Source organism: Sciurus vulgaris, assembly GCF_902686455.1.
Source record: "Sciurus vulgaris genome assembly, chromosome: 8".
Lineage (NCBI taxonomy): Eukaryota > Metazoa > Chordata > Mammalia > Rodentia > Sciuridae > Sciurus > Sciurus vulgaris.
The window spans coordinates 115,421,258-115,437,735 of NC_136468.1; the positions used below are offsets into that span (position 1 = coordinate 115,421,258).

Here is a 16,478-nt window from a genome sequence, read left to right on the forward strand (position 1 = left end):
GCTGAAGGCCCTCTGGGAGGCCACCTGCTGTTCATAAACAGAGGCAGGCCTAAATTCTGGGGTGGAGGTTGGGCCATGCCTGGGTTTTCCCCATCCCATAACCCAGTCACATACCTATTAAAGAAATAATTCCAGAAAAAGAGATGACCACAGAACCAAATCAACAGAGAGATAAATACTTACATATAATAGGTTGGATACAGTCCTTCAAAATACCAGCAATGTTTTTTGGCCTCTGCGCACTAGAAACAGAAGCAAAAGAAACTTTGTCAGTGGTGAGTAACTTGCATATTGTTGAGAAGATCTCGCACAAGCACCAAGGAAGGAGGAGAAAATATAGCTTAAAAGCATGAAAAGCTAGGGGATCAGGGCAGGCCAAAAGTTAGAGGGAGGTCCACCCCTGTTTCTCATGACCATTTAAATTTTCTAAAAGGATGGAAAACAAAGGTAAACATTTATTTTCCTATTATTTATCTGGTTTTCCACATTTCTAAATAAACTGTGTTCATTTCAGTAGAAAGTTAAATTTGGTTGCTGTTGTTTTGTGGTGCTGGTAATTTAACCGAGAGCCTCATAGATGCTAACAAGCACTCTACAACTGACCTACCTGAGTTCCATTTTTAAAAATTTACATGGTATGATTCTTCAGATTAGTAAAGAATGCATGAAATGAAGCACTACAATGATTTTTATTTCCTTCCAATTTTTTTGTTTGAAAGATATCTCCCACTATTTTACTTTTTCTAGTTCTTTATGTTGCACAATACTCTAAACGCCAGATTCAAACCATTCATCCCACAGTTGAGACTTCTCTGCCAGATGGTGTAACTCAGGATTCATGGGCAACACCCATAAGGCCCACCCTAGGCCCTCTCTCAGTCACAGGAAGAGAAGGGAGGGAGAGGGGAACAGGAAAAAACAATGGGCCTTTCTTGTAGGTTCAACTCCTGTCTTTGTGAAGGTGGGATTCCAAACCAAAAAGGCAGGACAGTTGAATATGTACAAGCCTTGGAGCAGAAAACCAGATGTCACCCTAGTGGCTCACACCCAACTCCAATGATTGAGAACAAGCCAGTGTCACCAACTGCTCAGAGATATTGAATCAGAAATGCTCTGACCTCCCTGAATAAGCCTTTTTTCTAAGATTGTTCCATGTATGACATCTATTTTGTAATGTACAACTTCTACACCCAAGATCTAGTCTGTTGCCCCTATGGATAAATAAAACTTCCAAAACACTGTAGTGCAAAGCGATCAGCAGTAGGAACACTGGAAAAAAGGCACAGAGAAAACCAAGATTTTTTGGGCAAGGCAGGGGGCACAAGGTAGTCAGCCCCTTTGGCCTTTTTCCAGCCTCAACAGGTGTATGAGGATGCCCTCTGCTAGAACCTGCCTGACAGCTATAACGAAGTTAGAAGCAGACCCCAAATCTGTAGCAGGATGCCAAGGGAGAGGTGTATGCAAATGTTATAGGTTATGCTAGCATAATTAGGTGAGTTATGAAAATAGCATGAAACACTGGGTTTTTTGGAATGTGCTTTAAGACACTCAGAAGCATACTATAGGCAGCCCAGAGTGACCCAGTTTTATTAATGGAAAATGAGTTTAATTTAGCTTAGGTGAGCTCCTGTCCAGTTTAAGAAATGAAGTTTAGACAGCCGAAGAAATCAATTTATTTTGGCAGTGAAGAGCAATTGCAGGTCTCTGCCCCAAATTACAATTCATTTCACCAGAGTCTTCTGTGATAAACTGGGAAACCGGGTCTTTCTTCCATGTGGCACTTTAAATGGGTCTTCTTTATTCTCCATCACCACTACAGACAAGCAAACTTTCTTGGAATTTGATACTCAAGCTCGCCACAGTCAGGAAACAGGTTCTCCTGATGGCTACTGGCCCCAAAGGTACAGTATCAGAACTCTAGTTGAAACCCCCTTCCTCCAGCAGCCCTGGCTGCTCCTGTGGGAAGCCCAGCAGAGACTCAGTCCACAGGCTGAGTGAGAACTCAGGTAAAGAACTGAGTTAAAGAACAAGGGTCAATGGTGACAGAAATAGCATGGTGAAATAAAGACTCCTGCTTCCAGTGTTGCCTGCTTTGGAATTTCCCTTTCAAGAGTTCCCTAAACTGACATGGCCACTACTTTGATAGACCAGCTCCACATCTTGGAAAATACCAAAAAAAGTAGAACTAATGTACTGGACTTTAGCCAGGATTTTTTTCTTCTGAAGTACTTTTGCATTTCTGAATTTATATTGTCTCTGGATGCATAAATGTTAGGAATATACCATGTTACAAATTTTAAAACCCTTAGTGTGTGTAGACGTGTGTATTTGAATTTACGTATGTGGCTGTTCAATAAATGCACTGAACTGTTATACACAGCACAACTGTTAGGCACTCTCAGACATGGCTATTGGTAAGGACATTTACAAAAATGTCAGGAAAACTACTAACTCATTTCTCTTTAATTGCTTATGAGCTTTCTTCACAAATATGAAACACCATATGCACAGGATTATTTATTATGGCATTATTTCTAATGGCAAAGTCCTGGGAATGAGGCACATGCCTGTTCAGAGAAGGCTGAATAATAAATGACAGCTCACCCATAATTACACAATACTATGAAGCCCATCATGTACAACTAATTAGAACAAACAAAATTAAAAATTTTAAAAAACAGAATGAAGGTCTCAGAGACCCCACAGGTATTTCCAAGATGCAGGGTTAAGTAAAATCGCAGTCCCCACAGGTATTTCCAGTATGCAAAAGTGTGCACCCCATGTGCTATCCACTATGAAAAAGGAAAATGGTACGTTTGGCTTTTTACAGGAAAGAATATCTGGAAGTGAACAGTAAAAACTAATGAACAGCTTACTCTGGGTGTCTAGGATGGGATGGGGTGGAAAGAGAGATGAGAACGAGATTTCTCTGAAAATACATTTTATACAGTTTGACTTTTGGATTGAGTATTTTTCACATTAAAACAAAAAGTTAAGTCGAAAGAATTTTTAAAAAAGGTTCGGGCTGGAGGTGTTGATCAGTCAGTGATGGAGTACATGCTTAGCATGCACAAAGTCCTGGGTTTGATCCCTAGCACCCCAAAATAAATACATAAAACAATAAAACCCACTCTTCTGGGACTGAAAACACACACTAAGGCTATCATGACACAACTGCACATGTCACTTCTTGGCTAGAAGCAACCAAGCAGTTCAGACACTGTAACTTGAGTGCTCACAAGAAAATCATAAGGCTCACATACTTTACTCTTGAGACCCTCCCTTGTGAAGGGCATCGTTTCCATTCCATTCTTCCTCATACCTCCCAAAACTTTCTGGCATTTTTGCTGGGATATTCTGTAATTTCACAGGTGCCTACTTATTGGTCATTCTTGTTCACAGTTATTTGTTGGTGACTTTTTACCATTTCTTACCTAAGTACGAATCCCAGTTCATTCCTTTATAAAAGAAAATGGATGGCTATTGGGCTAGAAATATGGCTCAGTGATAAAGGGTCTGCCTGGCATGCACGAGGCCCTGGGTTTGTTAGGATTCCCAACAACACAAAAAATAAAAAAATAAATAAATAAATGAAAGAAAATAGAGAGCTACATTTCCTAAAGCAGAAAACACCACTTCTACTGAGCTACCTAGCACTAAAATACAGCGTACTTTTGTTGCTATTGAAAATAGTGTAAGGTTTTGAAATTTGCTAATATATAGGAAATCTTTTCACTGCTTTGGTCTGTGAATTTTTACAACAGCTTTCTTCTAAGGAGTGGTAAGATTATAATTAGGTACACATATAATATCTCACTAAAGTTAATATGTGGCACTATTCCACTTGACAGTTGAATACCATGAAGACCACAAATTTATAAGGTTTCATTAATTAGTTGAAATTTCAATTAATTAATGAGGCTGGATGAAGTCTGGATTATTTGTATCATTGAATCTTTCCTTCAATACATGCTTGCTAACTGAATACTAGGTGTTGGTCAGCCTGCAGGATGATGCAAGAGAACACTGCCATGTGGTTAGAACACACAGTAGTTTCCTTGGGGCAGGAGGTAGAGAGGAAAATTCCTACAGCAAACAACCTAGGGTTGAGGGCCAAACTGTCAACTTGAAGTCTACTGAGCAGGACAGTTTCCCCTACCAGGTACAAATATAGGATAATTGCCAGTACGCAGGGCAAAACCAGGCAGTTGGAACTGTGGAGCTGTGGTCTAAAGGGAAGTTTGTGAAGATGAGAAAGGCGGATTTTCAGAGCACTCCCAAACATTAGTGGGCTCTCACAGGTGGCTTCCAGTGGCAAGCAGTGGAGGTGGACAAGGGAAACTCAAAAAGAAGGCACTGTGTTCAGTTTTACTGCAAGAAGCACCCAGGTGGAGGAGCAAAGAAGAAGACACAAAGGAAAAATGAACCAAAGAACTGGACAAATTAGGTTCTGGTTCTCAATGCCATTTACTAACCACATTGCCTTATTTCTAAAAGAGAATACACTTTTCCCTGCTTAATCCCTCAAATTCCTTTATGAAGAAAATGAAATTAAATCTATCAGATTGGGAACTCCTAGTTCAATGAATGCCACAGCTAGATAGCATCTCTGTCCTTAAATGTGTATCTTTGAAGCAAGCTTTCTTAATTCTCTGGGTTAAATGATAATGATTCCAAGGCTTGTTTTATTATAATCATTTATCCTTTAAGCAAAAAGCAATGTTTCCAAAATTCTTGAGGACAAAGGTTCTAAATATGGAATACCTTATATTTATGCAAGATTTGGCTTTCCAAAATCTCCCTAAAAAGGAAAAGTCCCTCTAAAAAAAAAAGTCAGTTTTAGGAGTTCTTACCTATTCCTAAATTCTACCTGTTTTACAAGATACTACCCTGGTTTCCTAAGGACTGATCATCTACCAAAACAGAATGTACATCTGTAACATCTGTTAGGAGAGGCCAGCTGCTTTCTTGCATCCTCAGTAGTCAAGACACTGTATTAGATTCTGGGCAAGCAACAGGCCTTCCATGAACTCATGGTATAATATTTATTTCATATGCATACCAGAAACAATAAGCCATCTATTTCTTTAAGAGATCATGAAGAGTAGTAACATACTATTAACAAAATATCCAGGATCCTGAGGTGATGCTACTGTCAGGAACAACTCAACTGAGGGAATCTATGATTTCAGTTGGAAAGGTCTGTAATACATCTGTGCTCAGAAAAAAAAAGTGTGGTAGTCCGATTCAAGGAGCAGGATACCTACAGAAGTAGTTAAGCCATCCTAAAAATAGTTATCCATATTTAGTCAGGATTCTAAATAAGACCAGAGAAACAAATCCTTGCTAATCTCCAAGAGTAATCCTCCATATTGACATAAACTCTTCTACATCTATCTGTACAGAATATGGGAGGCCCCAAGACACAATTTCCTAATTAAATGGTACATACTTTTTCAATCCCAAATTAAAGAAATAGTTGTACCACACTAAGACATGGTTGAATTTGTAAAAACTGAAGCTTGTGACTTTGGGACACCCAGAAGTAAAGAGCAGGGTCTAAGAGATTCAAATCAATGTGGATTTTGTCTAAATTCTAACTTTTCTCCTTTTGTTCAATGTAGAAGTTGAGGTAGGATCTTCAGATGAGTTACAGACAAACTAGCAACCAGTGGTTCACTAACAGAACAAGGCACCCTGACACCTGGAAAGAATGGGTCTTTATTTTACTTATCATGTTCATACTTTCAGTCAAACAGTCTGTCCTGAACCAGTAAGTTCATGATTTGCTTTGAAATGATGGGGACAGCCCAGGAGGATCAGCCCCAGGATTCTGTCTTTGTCAAAGGCAAGAGGCCCCCCCGCTAAGCCACAATGCTGCTTTCACATTCATCAAAAGCTGAACTTGACACACACGCAATGAGACCCTGGCTGCTCTCAGTTCCAGCCCAATTAGAGTGGGCACTTTACACTCTATAGAGACTGACAACAAAGGAAGCCTCTAGGATGTTGTCGATCTGGTGCTCAGGACCTGAGACAGAGGCAGAGGGCAGCTGTGAGAGGCCCATTCAAGTCGGGACAGGAAATTATACAGAAATGACATACCCCTTGAGAGTAATTATCGAGAGGTCTCTGAATTTCAATTAATAAATAGGAATGATCATACACTAAATTCCCATGCTGGAATTTTCATCGATTCCCTATGTGCTAATTACTTAATCCCTGGGTTTATGAAAAAAAAAAAAAAAAAAAAAAACACCTTCTTGATTTTTTACAGATAAAGAGTTTGAGGCTTCTCTCAAGCATCATTTATTAAAAGGAAAGAACACAGTGAAACTCTTAACATCTCCCACTTATAGAAGAAACCACATCAGCAATTCACACACTGCCACAAGTAATGATCAGAGTTCTAGCACTGCCTACTCTTGAAGATTCTGCAGAAAATTTTGAGTGTAAGACATAAATAAGCCCCAGCCACATATCCCTGGGAAAATTCTGTGAACTCTCATGACTTACTCTGAATAAATTTTCTTTGATTTTTCTGCTTTAGTTTTTAACTGAAGATATGTATGGGAGCAGGTTTCTTCAAGGTCCCTAACTCGAGCAGCTAAAAATCCTCATTCCCTATAGATAAAAGTTAATCAATAACCAAAATTAAAAGGTAAATAACAGAAGAAAAATATCAAAATATAATAAGCTTAACACCTTTAAACAATTCAGAAAGAACTTGTACAATTCCTTAAGAAAAAGACAAAAATTCCAGGAAAAAAAAAGTGTAATAGATACTAGAAATTTTCAAAGAAGAAACATAGTAAGTCCAATAAATCTATTTTAAGAGACAGTACTCATTAATAATCAAATAAATGTAAATCATAATGGTGTGGTTTTTATCTATCAACTTGATAGATAAAAGAAAGCAACCCTGAGCATCCACTGTTGATGAGGGTGTGAGGCAAAAGCCATGTCACATTATACTACTGGGAAAATAAATGTCATGTCTCAGAAGGATAATTTTTCAACATGTATAAAAAAATCCAAAAACAGATATAATTTCAGTGAGGTTATAATATTTACCCATGGAAACAGTATTAATGATTGAATAAGCATTGATAAAAAATTAAAACTAGAAATAACCAAAATAAAAATTTGAAATTTACATTTTGAAGATATAAATTTCAAATTACACTTCCAATATAATTTTGGTTAACAAAATTACTTTACATTCAAAAGACGTATTAGTCAGCATTTCAAATTGTAGAGAAATATATACTAATATGGAAATATACTGCTTAAAAAGGCCAAAAAATAGTAATCTAGAATTATGGATTTTTGTTCTATATCATAGGAGGAAGAAAGTACAACAGAAAGATAAGCACCAAAATACTGACAGTTAATTATCTTTTAGGTGATGGTAGAAATGATTTCTTTCCATTGTACATTTTAGAAGTCTTCAAATTTTCTGTGTAGAACTCATAACATTTTGTTTGTAACTCTCAAATAAATTTTACTTTAAAAAGCAGACCACTTAGTACCCAAGAAGGAAATAGAAAGTGGATATGAAGAGATATTTAACATACAGAAATATAAGTTAGTTAACAACAAAAAGAAAACTATCCAACTAGCAATTAAATAAAAACTAACAGAGGAGTAAAACTTATGAAATATAATAGACAAGAGTATTGAAACAAATATTCATGTGGGCAGCAATTAAAAATGTCCTTATAAATATTTAACATCTAGCCAGGCACAGCAGCACATGACTGTAATTCCAATGGCTCAGGAGGCTGAGGCAAGAGGATCACAAGTTCAAAGTCAGCCTCAGCAACATGGCAAGGCCTTAAGTAACTTAGCGAGACTCTGTCTCAAAATAAACTATAAAAAGGGCTGGGGATGTGGCTTAGTGGTTAAGCACCCCGGGTTCAACCCCTGGTACAAAATAAATAAATAAAAAAATAAAGTTTAACATCTGAAAAGTGTTCATTTCTTTAATTAATTTAAAATGCATTGCATAGCCAGGTGCAATGGTGCATTCCTATAATCCCAGCAACTTGGAAGGCTGAGGCAGGAGGATCACAAGTTCAAAGCTAGCCTCAGGAACTTAGCGAGACCTTGTCTCAAAAAAAAAAAACAAAAAAAAAAAACATACATATATATATATATAATATTAAAAATGGATGGGGATGTGGCTCAGTGGTTCAGCACCCCTGGGATTAGTACCTGGTCACCCCCCAAAAATTGTACATATTTAATTTCACTGATGCAATAATAAATATATAAATTTATATATATATATTCATAGGAGAAAAAATATAACAGCTTAAGCCAAATTTACAGAGTTATTTTAGATGGTGTAATTTCTTTAAGATTACCTTAAAAATATCTCTCAGTTTAAGATTTAAATTCTTCTAACAATAGCTATAAATTTTTGTGGCCAAAGCAAGGGAACTATAAGAGTCTTAATGCAAAAGATGAGTTTCACTGAACAACTACAAACATACTTAGGCACTCAGAAGTATTACTCATGCCCATGTAGCATAATAGGTCTGAAAACCATGCCATCTTTTAAAACAATTATCCATTTAAAAGCATAATTCATGAGACAGGTGACTCAAGTTCCAGCTCAGTTTGCTAAGACTTCATTTATATACCATAAAAATCATTCATTTTCTAAGTGGATGCTGATACATAACAGGGGTTGGGGTGGGGGTAAGGGAAGAATGGAGGAAAGTTGGACTGTGTAGAGGGAAATGAGGGGAGGGGTGGGGAAGGAAAGATGGTGGGAAGAGACAAACATCATTACCCTTTGTACATGTATGATTACACGAATGGTGTGACTCTATATCGTAAAAAGTAAAATAAAATAAAATTTAAAAACTAAAATACAAAAAAAAAGTCATTCATTTTTCAATGTATAGTTTGGTGAACTTTTTGAAATGTATATAGTTGTACCTGCATCACCCCAATTCAGTCTTAGAATATTTCTTTCTCCCTAGATACTTCCCTCATGTAATTCTGTAGTCAACTCCAGCTGCTATTCCAACCCAAGGTAAAACTTTCCTGCTTTCCATCTTTATAGCTGTGCCTTTTCTACAAGGTTCAATTAAATAAAATTATACAAGTTATATAGTCCTTTATGTCTGGATTCAGTCCGTCTATACTATACTACTGCACATATCAGCACTTTCTTCTTTGCAAGTGCTGAACAGTATTCCATTGTATGGCAATATTACATTTTTGTTTATCCACTCACCCGTTGATAGACATCTGGGTTGTTTCTATGTTTTCCTTATTGTGAATAATCCTGCTACAAACATTGCATGCATGTCCCTGTATGGGACAAGTATCTTGATTACTTGGGTAGATACCTAGGAGTGAAACTACCAGCCCTCACAGTAATTCCTTACATATCTTTTCTTTTCTTCTTTCTTTTAAAAAAAAAAAAAAAACAAAAAAAACCAAAACAGGGTTCCACTATGTTGCCCAGGCTGGCCTATAGCTCCCGTGTTCAAATGATCTTCCTGCCTTAGCCTTCAAGAGTAGCTGAGACTACAGGCATGCACCACTGCACCTAGCTTCCACATATAACTGGAGTTTTTTATTGTTGTCTTGTTTTTTATTGTTTTGTTTTGTTAGGTGGCACATCCACTTACAAATGGTCAAACAAAGCTCTCACAGATGTGAATTAACTTAAAAGAGCACAGGAAACAAGGAGAAAGTTGCGATTTCATTTAAGGTCTGCCAGTCTACAATGTCTTCATATTTTCTCTGATGGTATATAGATGTTACAGTTTCCTGTGTCATCAAAATCCATAATCCTGTCTTTAGGAGGGATTCTCTTGCACAGGGAACTGGCCCAAGATTTATTTTAGGCATTTTTTACTATCTAAAAGAAAATTAGAACAAAACTGAATTCATATGAAAGACCCTAAACCTATATCCCCAAAATGAGGTTTTATGACTTACTAGAAACACTTACATGATTCCTCACCTCAGAGCAAAATAAGGCACAAAACTCCTTATCAGTTTTGTTAAGGAGATTTGTGCCTCTGTGCTCAAAATGGCTAACCTATCACAAATAAATCATAAAGGAAAGAAGCCCAAAGTTCATCTGCGGTATGACCCACGAAGAAATTATCTTGAGTTCAGAAGAGTTTTTAGCTGCTAAAAATACTTAGAGGTACAACTTTGGGACACAGAACAATATGAAATGAATGTATGGGCTTCAGCCAAAAAGGTTTATGTGACAAATTTTCCAAATGCCACAAAACATCTTTCATTTAAAAACTGATGACTGGGAGATTTAATTAGAATGGTCTGAAATCAGTGATAACAGATAGAAATAACAGTGCAACCGTTATTTGCTGGCAACAAATGAATATAATCAATCTTAATTATGGGCCCTATTCCAACAAAAGCACTGAACAGAGACCAAACTTTTGGATGCTCTCCCTACGGGCCTAATCCAGAAAACCCACCCTCTCTAATGTAATTGCACAAAACGCAAGGGCTGTGGTATAGAAAAAAGTCTGCAGATCAACTCTGCAACCACCTGACCTGTAACTTGGGCATCTGCTTTGAATGATATCATAGGAAGTGACTGAGAACAGTGAAAGGCTGGTTGTTTCCAATGACTGTGCCCCAGAATGGGATGACTGAAATACATACTCTCCTCCAGTCGGCCCTAAATCTTTGCTAGTAAATCCAAAACTTAATCATCAGATGAAGGAATAATATCAACTTTTCACCATTTTTGGACAGAGATGCCTAGAAAAATTAAGTGCTATAGGTCTAAGAACAAAATGTCGAGAAAAGTGGCTAAGAATTTTCTAACAGGCTGTGTACCTCCCTCCCATTTGAATTACATTTCAGAAGGAATGCATGTTAGATTCTTCGATGACATAAATTCCTGAATGTCTACATTCTCACTTAAAGAAGTACTTGACATTGAAACAAGTTGAGATGTGACTAAAACACGCCTTCAGGCTGAATCAATGTTGGGTCACCCACAGTTAAAGGCAATACAAATTACTAAAATAAGTGTGTCACACTTCCTGGCCCAACACCTGCTTCTGTGCTTAGGTGGCCTTGGTCAGATCACCAGATGCCATCTAGCTGGCTTCTTCTATAAAACAGATAGAATGTATTCCCATCTTGCCTTGAGGTTTAAATGAAATAAGGCATGCAAAGTGCCCTGCACATGTATAACTACTGCATGCATCTCCTGGCAAGCTGCCCTATCCAGTACTGGGAGGGCTTAGTCTTGAGAACCATAATCACATAAAACTCAACCAAAAATGCAGTTAAAATTCACTAGTGTCTTTATGGATAGTGGGAACACAGAATCTATTAATTCAACCATAGTGAATTAGAACAAACTAAAAGTTTAGAACTAGACCTGGTTTGACAGGACCCCTTGAGTCAGGCCTCTGACCTGGGACTCCAATAATATTATCTGTACTAATAAAGTTAAAAAGCTATTTCCAAGGGTCTAAGAGACTTTCTGTTTCTTCTTTTGAACTGATTTAATTTTAAATGTTCAGGGGCTAAGTTTTCACAGACAAATCTTGGGGGGAAACAGAGAGGCCATTCTGTGTTGGCCTGATACATTATTATTAGAACATGTACACACCTCTCTCTTATCTGGGGGATTAGACTCCCAGTGCATGTTTGAAACCATAGCTACATATACTATGATGGTCCTATACATACTTATCTATGATAAATTTTAATTTATAAATTAGGCACAATAACAATAATAAAATAGAATATGACTGTAATTGTAAAGAGAGTTATATGTAGTTTCTCTCTTGCTGTCTCAAAATACCTTATTGTACTTTTCTGTACTTTAAGGCTGTGGTTGACCACATGTAACTGAACTGTGGAAAGTGAAACTGAGGATAACAGGATGGCTGTACTCAGAAGTTGCACATGTATAAGCTAAAATTTTGAGGGCTGAGAACATTAAGTGCCAGTTCTGTCTCACTCCTGAACACCACTGACTTGATCATTTTCTGTTTAACACCAACTCACAAGAGTGATTTCTAAAGCTGGTTCAATCAACTACCTCTGGGACAGACAGGGAGACTGGAGGCTTATTTCTCTGTGCCTTATACAGAGGGTGGGAGAGAGCCCACACGGTGCTCCCATAGGGCAGCACCAAAAGGGACCCGGCAGGATACAAATTCCCCCTCAGGAAGGTCACCACTGTCTACCCCTCAGGTAGCTTCAACCTAGGGAAGCTCCCATCTAGGATATCCACAGAGCTGTTGCTTACAATTTATCATTTCCTGATTTATAATTCCCTGTACCACAAAAGAAAACTCCCTCTCGAGTCAGCTGTAGGTATCAGGATTATTGATCATGTGTTGTCTTAGTTTCTGCTTCTAGTCACCAAAGAGGAAGTGGTAGCACTGTGAGGTAAGATACTAGGAAAGCTTCCAGACCCAGTCTTAGGCCTGGAAATTCCCAACTCTCAGCTTCTGCAGAGGGTAGGGACACTACTGACTCAAAGAAACCCTCTTATTTATCCACCCAAGAAAATTCCCCAAGAGGGAAAATGGAAAAGCAGAATAAACAAAAGCAGGAACATATTTGCTATGTGGACGTATCAAAGGGTGCTCATTTTAGTCCTAAATCCTACCTGGCCCTCCCTTCTCAGTCATCAAGGTGGTGATAATGATCATCTGTTGTGCAAATTAATTCAAACACCTTAGACCACAATCATCTACAAACTGTTTTAAAATCACACACCTGAATTTAACACTGCTGGTTCAGGTGCCTCAATCCCCTCCCAGAGCTCCTAGGACACAAGACCATACCCCAACCTGGGCCCAATCTGGGCCCGTGTGTCCACCTCAAATGCCTCTCTCAGGACAAGCACCTCCTGTCCCATCTCTGTCTGTGCAAATTCCTAGACTATTTCCTGGGACCTCAATATACCAGTGCATCCCATTCCAAACCCATGGCACCCTACCTCAATACCACCTAACTGCTATTCAACTGAAATACGAATCAGTTCCTAAATATGAATCTACCAAAGGACCGTGATGCCCACCCCACTTCCCCTAGAGAGCCAGGCCCTCCCACTCTATGTACTACATTCCTTCGAGAGCTTCACACAATTACAATGATTTCCACAGTTTGGTGATATGAGAGGTGATGGAACTTTTAAGAGCTGGGAGGTAATTAATTAAGTTACTGGATCATCACCCTTGAAAGAGATGGATATAGTTCTTACAAGACCTGGTTAGTTCATGAGAGGACAGGCTGTCATAAAAAGAGCAAGTGTGAACCGTGAAACCCTCTTGCTTCCGGTCTCACTCTGTGGTCCCTTCTGCGTATAGCTATGTTGCTTTCTGCTCCTCCTCTTCCATGCTGTGAAACAGCCTGGGAGGCTCTTAACAGAAGCTAAACAGATGGGACTGCCTGATTGATTTTGAACTTTCAGCCCCCAAAACCATGAGCTAAAAAAAAAACTCTTTTCTTCATAAAGCACCCAGTCTCAGGTACTTTGCTACATTAAAGAAAATGTATTAACACCGGCATTAATTTCTGCTCACTTCCCCTCATTCTCATAAACCAGAAATCAGGGACATACCATGTGTTTACGAAATTAAAGGAAATATATACCCAAAACATGCTGGACACATGAACTGAGAAAATTTCTCTACCCACCTCTGACTTACAGTTACATTCAACATATTTCATGGGTTCAGCTCATGATTATTTCTAATTAACACTACATTGAGTTCTGATTGGTTTCCTCTGACCCTCCTCATTTTTTCCTTCTTTCTTTTTTAAAATATTTTTTGTACACAATATCTTATTTACTTATTTATTTCTTTGATGCGGTGTTGAGGACTGAACTCAGTACCTCACACATGAGAGGCAAGCACTCTATAACTGAGCTACCACCCCAGCCTTCCTTCTTTCTTTTTCTCCCACTGGTGTGTGCATTGGTGGGTACGGAGGTGAATGAAAAATATCACAGGAAGGAAGATGACAGAATTCAGATTGAAAAGCAAAACAACTCTTTTAAGTGTTGTTAATAAGCAATGGCTTTTTCTGCCATTTATTTCTGGAATAATATCAAGCAAACTTTTTATGACTGTCTCCCATCTCTGTCAGCTACCTTTGTGTTATTCTTGTTAAAATATGTATTGGAAATTGTTTCATGTGGATTTTTTTTTTTTTTTAATTAAGAGAATAGAGGCCTGCTAAGCACAAGGCCCTGGGTTCAATCCCCAGCACTGCAAAAAAAAAAAAAAAAAAAAAAAAAACAGAGAGAGAATAGGGATGGAGAGAGAAAAGGAAGATAATGTAGTACCAAAGTAAAAAATAGCAAATGAAAGCAGATGACAAAAATTTCTACAAACACAACCAGATAGATTTCCACTGGGTTTCCTAGTTCAAATACCTAGATTTCATTGGCAGACTTGGCTATCAACAGACAATCATCTGTGCCTTCATTTCTCATATAAGTCTATAAATCCTTCAGTTTTGGCCAGTGCACAGTGTGGTGATGGTCACCTATGACTTGGGCCAACTCTCACTTCCTCTGGTGAGCAGCCGTGTCAGGAAGTTGGGGCTGCTGAAAGCCTCACTCTGATTCAAGGCAAACTCAATGATATAATCTTAGCATCTGTCATTCAGGGTCCCAATCTCCCTATTTTCCCAGAACTGGGTTTCTGCTTTTGTGCTCACTCCTACGATTCTGATCCCATTCTGGCTGGGCCCACACATTTCTCTAGCTACAGCCTTCTTGCAAGTGTCCTGCTCATGAAAAAACATCAGAATAGCATGCTGCAGCTCATCAGGAGAGCAGGTCTCTCCTAAGCCAGGAAGACATTTGTCTAGCTGCTGCAAGAAATCTTGACCAGATGTGAGAAAACCTTCCCACAGGAACTTCATACCAGACATCTCCAAAGCTGAGAGCCTCTGCCCACCCAGTGCTCTCGATTTCAAGGAACAGCACTCCACCTCCACACCAGCCAAATGTCATTCCCAGCTCCTCTTCTTCCTGCTCCATCCACATGGCCATCAAGACCTGTCTCTCCCCAGCACTTTCCTATCTTGCCATCAAAGCCACCATCCTTGCTGGTAACAGGGGCGAGGAGGTGAGCTTGCTGATGGGACAGAAGGAAGATACAGGTGAAGACTAAGGGAGAAGGAAGAACTAAGCAAGTCCCAGAATCACTATGGCATCCTAGACAAGGCCCATGACCTCTAGCACCTGGTATCCTGTCTGGGCAGCTGCTGACACTAAGCCTGCCCCCTTAACTTCTCATAAGATGTTACAAAGCATAGGGGGCTACGTAGGGCTCTGTCAAAGATCCCAGAAAGGACCTAGCATAGCACAACAACTCCCAGTATGAAATCTCCAGGGGTTCCCCATTAATTATGGCTTCCCACCTGCTGAGGTCACAAACCCTTTCTTCTTTTTTGAAAAAATCATTTTATTTTTTATTGACACATACTATTACAAGGTACAATTTGGAAAAGATAGCCTCTTCAACAAATGGTGCTGGGGAAACTGGAAAACCATATGCAACAGAATGAAATTAAACCCCTATCTCTCACCCTGCACAAAACTCAACTCACAATGGATCAAGGACCTCGGAATCAGACCAGAGACCCTGCATCTTATAGAAGAAAAAGTAGGTCCAAACCTTCAACTTGTTGGCTTAGGAGCAGACTTCCTTAACAGGACTCCCATAGCCTAAGAAATAAAAGCAAGAATCAACAACTGGGATAGATTCAAACTAAAAAGCTTTCTCTCAGCAAAGGAAACTATCAGTAATGTGAAGAGAGAGCCTACAGAGTGGGAGAATATCTTTGCCACTCATACTTCAGATAGAGCGCTAATATCCCGAATCTATAAAGAACTCAAAAAACTCTACACCAAGAATACAAATAATCCAATCAACAAATGGGCTAAGGAAATGAACAGACACTTCACAGAAGAAGATGTACAAGCAATCAACAGATATATGAAAAAATGTTCAACATCTCTAGTAATAAGAGAAATGCAAATCAAAACTACCCTAAGATTCCATCTCACCCCAATTAGAATGGTGATTATCAAGAACATAAGCAACAATAGGTGTTGGCGAGGATGTGGGCAAAAAGGTACACTCATACATTGCTGGTGGGGTTGCAAACTAGTGCAGCCACTCTGGAAAGCAGTATGGAGATTCCTCAGAAAGCTTGGAATGGAACCACCATTTGACCCAGCTCTCCCAACTCCTTGGCCTATACCCAAAGGACTTAAAATCAGCATACTACAGAGATACAGCCACATCACTGTTCATAGCTGCTCAATTCACCATAGCCAGATTGTGGAACCAACCCAGATGCCCTTCAGTTGATGAATGGATAAAGAAGCTGTGGCATATATATATACAATGGAATATTACTCCGCCATGAGGAATGACAAAATTATGGCATTCGCAGGCAAATGGATGAAATTGGAGGATATC

At 38.8% G+C, this 16,478-nt stretch overlaps 1 protein-coding gene across 4 annotated transcripts in view; it reads right to left on the reverse strand.

Moving 5' to 3' along the window:
• The window catches only part of VOPP1 (VOPP1 WW domain binding protein), a 101,407-nt gene that overhangs the window by 49,134 nt on the left and 35,795 nt on the right, over positions 1 to 16,478 (reverse strand). For 3 of the 4 annotated variants that reach the window (XM_079151516.1, XM_079151518.1, XM_079151517.1), the window contains exon 2: positions 184 to 242. The exons of the other annotated variant lie outside the window; for it this stretch is intronic. In XM_079151516.1, coding sequence (XP_079007642.1) covers positions 184 to 242 — 59 coding nt within the window. The remainder of the gene's footprint in view (positions 1 to 183; positions 243 to 16,478) is intronic. 4 annotated transcript variants of the gene reach the window in all.